At 43.4% G+C, this 8,901-nt stretch overlaps 1 protein-coding gene across 1 annotated transcript in view; it reads left to right on the forward strand.

Moving 5' to 3' along the window:
- LOC102847538 (chromosome unknown open reading frame, human C6orf211) overlaps positions 1-6,085 on the forward strand; it is a 16,410-nt gene extending 10,325 nt beyond the window's left edge. The window contains exons 4-5 of the mRNA XM_006882801.1: positions 2,356-2,521; positions 5,321-6,085. Of these exons, the coding sequence (XP_006882863.1) occupies positions 2,356-2,521; positions 5,321-6,085 (931 nt within the window). The remainder of the gene's footprint in view (positions 1-2,355; positions 2,522-5,320) is intronic.
- The last annotated feature ends 2,816 nt before the right edge of the window (positions 6,086-8,901 follow it).

The following is an 8,901-nucleotide window of genomic DNA, read 5'->3' on the forward strand; positions in this document are numbered from 1 at the left end:
TCAGGGAGACCGCTACTTTGTTTTTCTTCTTCAGCTTCACTTGGATTAGCCAGGCTTTCTTTCCATATAAAGTTGGTTATTACTTTTTCTGTCTCTGAAGAGTGCTAACAGGACCTGGTTTGGGATTGCATTGGTACTACTGACATTTTTTATAATGTTATAAGATGAGAGACTCTGTAAACCTTTTATTAAAATAACTTTATTTTTTTTATTTTTTTATTTTTGTGTGAGTGTACCGTCAAATCGGATCTGACTGGTACAGGAGGAGATTGTCCCTCCTTCCCCGGCAGAGCATCTGGTGGATTCTAATGGTGCGCCTCTGGGATTGTAGTTACAGCTCCTTGCCACTAGGCCACCAGAGCTCCCCTAAAATAACTTTTTATGCAGGTGGAAGAATGTACAAATCTAAAGCGTGTAACTCCATGGTTCTTGGGGTCCCATACCCTGTGTCCAGCAGCCATCACTGGACCTCCGGAAGCCTCCTTGTTTCCTCCCAGTCATGGCTGCCCCACCTCAAGGATGACTGCCATCCTGGCTTGTATTAGCTTTGCTTATTTTAAAACATTTGAGTTTTGGCTTCTTTCATTCAGGATTATGTTGGTGAAGTCTGTCCACATTCTTGCAAATAGCTGTACTTCTTTCATTTTCGTTGCTATGTGGTGTTGCATCATGTGACTATGTCCTTGTTAGATGAGATACCAAGTTAATTTTGACTCCAGATGACCCCACTTAGAACAGAACCCACACCGCCTGGTCCTGTGACCTCCTTGCAGTCACCGCTGTATTTGAACCCATTGTTGCGGCCACTCTCAGTCCATCGAGCTCATGGAAGGTGTTCCTTTAGCACTGACTCTTGACCAAACATAATGTCCTAGTCCAGGGCCTGGTCCTTTTGATTACGTGTTCACAGTCCATGAAACAAAGTTTCACCATCCTTGTCTCCAAGGACCTTGTTGGCTGGACTTTTCCCAAGAGGTTTGCTCACCCTTCTGGCAGTCTGGACTGTTGAGTGTTCTTCACTTACACCTTAATACGAAGACATTAGGTAGTTTTTATTCTCCCTTATTTGTTGTGCAGCTTTGTACAAGTAGGTGGTGAGGGAAAGTACTATGAACTGGGTTAGGTAACTCTGGTCCTCAGAGTGACATCCTTGCTATCTTGCACTTTAAGGAAGTTCTCTGTAGCAAATCGGGTAGCTCTGGTGGCCTGGTGAGTAAGGAGTTGCACTGCCAGTCCAAAGGCAGCCAGTTCGAATCCTCCATCAGAGAAAGATGGGCAGTCTTTTCCCATGCAGTTTATAGCCTCTGCAAGCCCATTGGAAGGTCAACTAGGAGTTGCTTCAGACTTGAAGGCAAAGTGTTGTTGTAGCAGATACAGTTTTCTTATCCAGGTATTAATATTCTTTCATATTTTCATTAACATGATGATATATCCTTAATTCATCTATCACATTTGGTTAAAATCACCTTGGCATTAAAAGCTGACAAAAAATTTACTCATAAATAATAAAAAGTTGTCATTATTAAATTTATGATAGTATTAAGTCTGAATTATCACAAATGTTTCTAGAATTCTGTTTGACTGTATTAGTAATTATTGAATTTTGTTGAAATGATCTATTTATAGCCATGTGTTTGCTCTTTGGAACCCTGCCACACTCTACACCCATACAGAAAATATTCATTAGAATAAAGCAATTATCTTTAAATTTTAAGTCTTCTTTGGCTTAGAAACTCTGCTGGGTAAATAACATAAACTTAGTCATAGTGTAGTTACTACTTCCAGCCAAACTGACAACTTTGGATAATTAACTGACATGAATTGGGGGGGGGGTTCCCTTTTTGTGTGATTTGATTATCTGTGCTGTATTTACTGATACCCCGTGGACGGCCAAAGGAATAAACAAATCAGTCTCAGAGGAAGTACAAGCCGGATGTTCCTCAGAGGCAGGAGTGGTGAAACTTGGTCACTTTGGGCATGTTGTCAAGAGGTGTCAGTCCTTGGAAAAAAGACACACTTGGAGCAATAGAAGGTCAGCAAAAGTGGATGCACCCAACCAGACAGATTGACCCCGGGGCTTGAACAGTGGGCTCACGCATGGTGGGCTTCACGAGGCTGGCGCAAAACGGGGCAGAGTCAGGGCAGGCTTTTGATCTGATGCCCACAGGGTCGCTGTGAGCTTTAGATTATTCAGCAACTACCAATAGTATCTGATGTCTGTCACTATGAATCAAGACTGCATGCTTCCTTTCTTCTCCTTTATAGAAAAAGGATTACTGTTAAGAAATGTGAAAAAGAAGATATCATGTACAGTGTTGTATAAATGCTCAACTCTTTTTCCCCTTCCCCCTCCAGTTCACCAATCGACTACTTTGACGTATTTAAAGAATCAAAAGAACAGAATTTCTTTGAATCTCAGGCCTCTGTCATAGCTTTGTGCACCTACCTCCAGGAGCTGCGGAGAACTAGTGAGGAGTTGGGTGAAGAGCCGCTGAAAAAGGAATTTCTTAAATTTCTTCAGGTAAGTGTGAGAGTTCGCGGTTTAGACAATGAAAAAAAATGTAAATCAACTAGAAGGATGCATTTTGACGTTTTTTTTTAGGATTGGTCTTTTAAAATGTAATTTCAGTTACAGTGTTATTGAAGAGAGGAAAATCCACTTACTCTACAGCAGTAGATGTGAAATCTGTTCTGCCCTGATGGGAAATGAATTTCAGTGGCGGGGAGTTATCTGGCCTGGGGGCCTGTGCTGCTCCTGGGACACCATGCCAGAACGGTTTGATCTGGCCCCAGCCTGATCGGGCCCTAGCCGACTTGGCCCGAAGTCTTGGCTCTTGGGTTATTTGTGGATAGACTTGCATCAAATGCCCTCATTTCCATGAGCTTCGAGGTCCTCATCTGTAAAATGGGGATGCGGCAGCAGCTGGAGTGAGGACTAGACTAGGTCCCTGTGTGCAGGGTGGATGGAGCCCAGTTGCTTGCACACCGCATGTGCCCCAGGGACCCCCTTGGGTGCTGATACTCAGGTAGACAGTTGACCTATTCCACTTCTCCTATCTTAGGTTTGGTTTTATTCTCACTGAAAACATCCCAAAATTCAAAAGTGTTAGAAGCAGAACCATTTGAAAATACATAGTGCATAGCTGTGTCTCCAGCACTCATTTTTCTCGAAGGCGTTAGAGATACTCCCCGGGATAATGGTACACACCACTCTGAAGTGGAGTAAAGCCGGGGAGAGGGATCTGGGTTGTGGTGGTGGCAGGAGTCACAGTAGTGGGCAGGGTGGGTCGGGACAGAGGCCCTGCGAGGAGGTAGTTGCACGTGGGAGTGGAGGAGGAAGAGGAGCGAGTCTGTGAGTTTCTAGGGGAGGGATGTTCCTTCAGGGCCTGGAGTGGGATCCTGCTAGGTGGCTGATTAGCATAGTGCAAGGAGAGGCGCTGAGCTAACAGCCACGCTGTCTTATCAATTCCGCTGTCTCATCAGTTCCGACCCAGGTGGCCCCTGCAGCCCCAGGCAGGGCTTCACGGTGCCCCGAGGCCGGCACACCCAGAGCTGACTCTCAAGCCCTTCTTTCTCCAGGAGAGTAGTGGCTGTTGTTGTGTGCCATCGAGTTGGAGCTGCCTCAGAGCTGACCCTCTTGTGGGTTTTCAGAGGCAGTAAATCACACAGGAGGAAGCAGCTCCTTTCCACTTGACCTCCAGTGTTCCCTAGGAGAGTGGATAATGGGCTTGATATCCCATTCTTTACGTGAATTCGCTGAGTGCTTGGCCACTGTGCAGCCAAGATCCATTGAGGCAGATTGGAGGGCAGAGGGGCATGGTGGACTTTGAAGTTTTGTCAGCAAAGGTAGGCCTGTGGTTTTTTCCTCCACATGAGACAGGAGGCTGTGAGGGGGCTTTGTGCAGAGAAAATCCCACAACTCAGCTGTTGAACTGGAACAGACTCACAGCTGATCCTCCAGGAGAGATTTTAAGGGGCTGAGAGTCGCACGAGTGATGGCCACCTTTGTCCTTCGGAGCAGCTGGTGGATTCGCCCATCTTGGGTTTGCTAGTGGAGCTCCCTGTCAGCGGGGCCTCTCCCCTGGGCTTCCTGTGCAGAAAAGTTGCACATCACCGACACTTTGTCCACGCATTTGTCTTTCCTTCAGAAAGAATCATCTTAGCTGGAACATGCACCTTCCTCTTATATGAAATCACATTGAGAATATTTAGTCTCGTATTTCTCAGGTACTTACTATGTGCCAGGCTTTGGGTGAATCCTGACACATGCATGGATTTAAGCTGCTTCCACAGTCATCCTATGAGGCAAGGACTGTGATTTGTACTTACCATTGTTTTTCAGTCGTAGAACCTTGGTGATACTGTGTCATTTCCTAGTGATCATTAATTGGAAGTTCTAGGATTTGAACCCAAGGCTGTCTGACTTTACAGTCTGCAATTGTAAATGTGTAATGTAAGAAACAGTTGATCTAAAGGCTAATTATAATTTTTAATTTTCTTAAAAAAGGAAATTGTTTCTACATAAAATAGAATTCGAGATTATTGGAATTAGAAGCGTCTATAAATACCACACTGTCTGATATCTTTATTTTACAAGTGAGAAAACTGACCAAATTCCAGAACGGTTGCTGTGGCCTGGGGCTGTTGAACTGTGCAGAGAATCTGGACAGTGGGAAGGGTAGGGACGAGACAAACCAGTCTTGCTTTTATTGATTTTGGATTATGAAAACACTAAGTCTGAGAGGGTGATCTAACATTGGCAAGACCCTTCATTCTGTTTAAACAATATGATACTATCTCTCCATGAAAGAATAGCTCTGGTGGTCAGTTTGTCATATAGTGGAGAGTTCTGTAGAAATGAGCTTTATGAATATTCCTAGGAATCCTCTACCACACCACCCCACTACCACCACCACCGCACCACACTAAACCACACACATCACCACCACGACACTACACACCACTACCACCACCACCACACAACACACCACATTGCCATCACCACCAATCCCACCACACTACCACACACCACACCACACCTTACACTACCACACATTACACCGTATTAACACCACCATGCAACAACACATCACCACCATACCACCACCACACTGCACCATACCATGTCACATCTCATCATCACCACCACTCCACACATATGACCACACCACATCACCACCATACAACACCACACTGTAGACCATACCACCACACTATACACCACCCTACCCCACATACTGCGTCACTTCCACAGCTTATGTACGTGAGTTTTGTTGGTTAATCAGAAGAAAGGTGAACGCTGTGTGCTTTTGTCCTCTAGGTCTCTCTGTGGGGGAATAAGTGCGATCTGTCCCTCTCAGGTGGGGAGAGTAGTTCTCAGAAGAACAATTTAATGAACTTGCTGGAAGAGCTGAAGCCTTTCATTTTGGTGGATGACACGGAACGTCTTTGGTCATTGCTTAACCGTCTCAGGAAAACAAGGGACAAAGCACCTGTTAGAGTGGACATTGTCCTGGATAATTCTGGCTTTGAACTTATTACAGATTTTGTATTAGCTGACTTCTTACTGTCCTTCAAACTGACTTCTGAGATCCACTTTTATGGAAAAACGATTCCCTGGTTTGTGTCTGATACTACTCTACATGATTTTAATTGGCTCATGGAACAAATGAAACGTTCAAATCATAAGTGGATGTCCAAGTGCGGGGTCAACTGGGAAGCGTACGTTAAGGCGGGCACGTGGGTTTACCACGATCACATGTTCTGGACTCTGCCCCACGAGTACTGTGCCATGGCTCAGGTTGCACCTGACTTGTATGCGGAGCTCCAGAAGGCAGATTTGATTTTATTCAAGGGCGACTTGAATTACAGGAAGCTGACAGGGGACAGAAAGTGGGCCTTTACCACTCCCTTTCATCAGGCCTTGAATGGCTTCCACCCGGCGCCTCTCTGCAGCATAAGGACACTGAAGGCCGAGGTCCAGGTTGGTCTGCAGCCGGGCCAAGGGGAAGAGCTTGCAGCCTCGGAACCCAGCTGGCTCACCACCGGAAAGTACGGCATCTTCCAGGCTGACGGTTCCTTTTGACTGGATACCGGGCCGCCTGGTTAATGCAGAGGCCTCAGAAGTGTTGATCTCCAGACGAGCAGTGCGTGACCATGGCGCTCTCCCAGCCCAAGGGGCCAGATTCTCAGGCTCACGTCCCTCCAGCGTGGATTCTGTTCACATTTTCTTCACTCCGTTGTCTTGGGGCTCGATGGCTTAAGTTAGTCACAGATACTTAAATTGGCGTTGGAATTTTAGTAAATTTTTCAAGATAACATATGTAATCCCAAGTGGTTTTAATGAGCTTATTTTTAATTGATAGCAAACTATGAAAGTTAACTTTTTTGTGCATGGCATTTAATGTCCTCAGAAGCATGGGATTTTTACTACACTTGATTTGACTCTCCTGAAATAATGATTCCATGAAAAGGGATATTTTAACACAATAAAAAAAAAGGAAAAACCACAAAAAAAGAAAAGGGATATTTTAATGATTCTTTATAAAGAATATCTTAAACTGTGATATTTGAACACATGAATGTAAAACTTACCTCATAAGTAAATTCTGACTTTTGCTCTGCTTTTATTTCAGTTAGTTTGTTCTGTTTGCACACATTTGTATTGTGTTTGATCTATGGAATGGATGGTAGAAAACAAAATTCTGGGCATGGGGCAGATTATAAGAAACAAATTTTCGTTTATATGCTATTTATGATACCTCGCATCAACTGGAATGCTTTATGTTACTGAAGTATTTCAAATGCGCGCACTTCAGTTTGTACTTCAGTTTTTTGCTTTCAACAGAAAAAAATCTTGTGCATGGAATTTGGAAGCCTGCCAGCAGATGAGTGGATTAATCTTTTTATATTTCTACACATCGATTTGTGAGCACAGCTATTAAAAGCGATAAATTTTAAGTCTATTTATTTTGAAGCTAAAATTGGAAACAGACCTGGAAATGTTTTCTTGTACTTAATAATAAAATGAATTATACTGGAAAAAAAATTCTCTCCGTTTTCTTTTCCAATGGGGGGATGCCAAGAATGGAAGATTTAAAATGAGGTTTATATGAGATTAAAATGAAAATTTATTAATGGAATTACTAATAGAAATTCCTAATGTAAATGTTGCCAAAACCCATTTTTTTTTTAAAAAATAATGCCAGTTTACAGTCTCTGCTCTTGCAAATGGTTTAATTTTCTTTTTGTAAACTTTCTATAAAGTTGCATATTTTAAATCTACTCGGAATTTCTTTGCATGTGTTTCTGTTTTAAACATTAAGTTATTAAAATTCTTAGTATATTGAAATTATCTGTAGACATTTGGTATGCTGCAGAGCACATACTGACTTTACAGTCACAATGTGAGAGAATGTGCAATATATTACATTCTCCCAAAGCACACACCATGCAGTTTTATTAGAACATATCTGACCTCCATTAACTTCTCAAAGCGAAACAGCTCTCATCAGCAACATCCACAATACAAAAACAGTTCCCATTGGTTTGATAGGGATGGGCAAATCAGAAATAGGCTTTCTAAAAAGGGGTGGGGTGGGCTAGCATCTCCATGGTGGTCTCATCTTGATGGCGGTCACATAAGGGAAGTTTCTGGGGTCATGCTTGTTATGTGTTACTATTGTTCCCCACCCCCCAAAAAAAGCAGGTAGCCCTTGAGCCTTAGAGTAAGGGTGGAGGCCTGCTAGAGGGTGTGGCTTTAAAGTCCTGTAGGGCCCTTGGTCCACATATTTGTTAATTTTAGATTGAATATTCTTTAAAAGACACAGCAATCATTTGTCTGTTTGTTGTACTGAAAACTTGGAGTTGCTGTGATGCTAAACACTTTTCCATAGTCATGTCAAATCCCATAATGGTTACCCATTATGAGCTTCTAGAATGAGTCATGTTGGGAAGCAGGAGTGACATCCACTTCCTAAACTAGATGCCTCTGGAAACTCAACAAACTCTCTTATAATTGTACAGAAATGATGTTAATTATAGAACAGAGTACAAGTCTTCTGTGCAAAAAGCTTACTCTGAGTCATATTCAACTCGACACTTAACCACTGCTAAAGGAGACTAGTGCTGTTATATCTGGAGGAACACTCCTCCACTTTGCACATCAGTCTTTGACAATGTGCCGTATGAAGTAACCTGGGTTCACTATGATGCTGAACCCATTGGGGTATCAAATACCATAATGATTTCCCATTGTAGACAGTGTGTGGTGGAGCTCCCAGTTGTAAAATTGGTTTGGAAGCAGGAGTGGCATCCACTTCCTAAATCACGTGCCTCGGAAAACTCTGAGCTTGGAGATGTGGTGATAGTTACGGAAAGGCATTAGGTCTTTTGGTCATAGTCACTGTGAGTTATCCTCAACTCTATGGCAATCAACAACAAAAAGGGGATATCAGGGCATGAGGTATATAGCTGGCTTACATGTTTTCATGAAAGTAGTAAGGTGATTGTTCTTGTTATGTACCATCAAGTCACCTGTGACTCATAGTGACCCTTGGTAAAACAGCTCTGAACTCTGCCCTATCCTGAGCCAGGCTCATTGACATCAACACACCTACCCCATTACCCCAGTTCCTGTGTCAATCCATCCAATCTGGGATCTTCCTGAGCTGCACTGTCCCTCCACCCTTCCAACCATGATGTCCTCCATGGACTGGTCCCTCCTGGCCTCATGCCCAAAGTATGTGAGATGGAGCTTCAAAATCCTTGCTTCCAAGGAGCAGCCTGGTTTCATTCTCTCCTTTTCCAGCACTACATCTCAAAAGGCATCACTTCTGTCATCCCTCGTCATTGTCTAACTTATGCATAACAAGTAATTTTTGCGACCAGGGCCTGAATCAG

This window comes from Elephantulus edwardii, unplaced genomic scaffold (genome assembly GCF_000299155.1).
Source record: "Elephantulus edwardii isolate Elephantulus edwardi_28Jun2011 unplaced genomic scaffold, EleEdw1.0 scaffold00024, whole genome shotgun sequence".
In the NCBI taxonomy this organism is placed as follows: domain Eukaryota; kingdom Metazoa; phylum Chordata; class Mammalia; order Macroscelidea; family Macroscelididae; genus Elephantulus; species Elephantulus edwardii.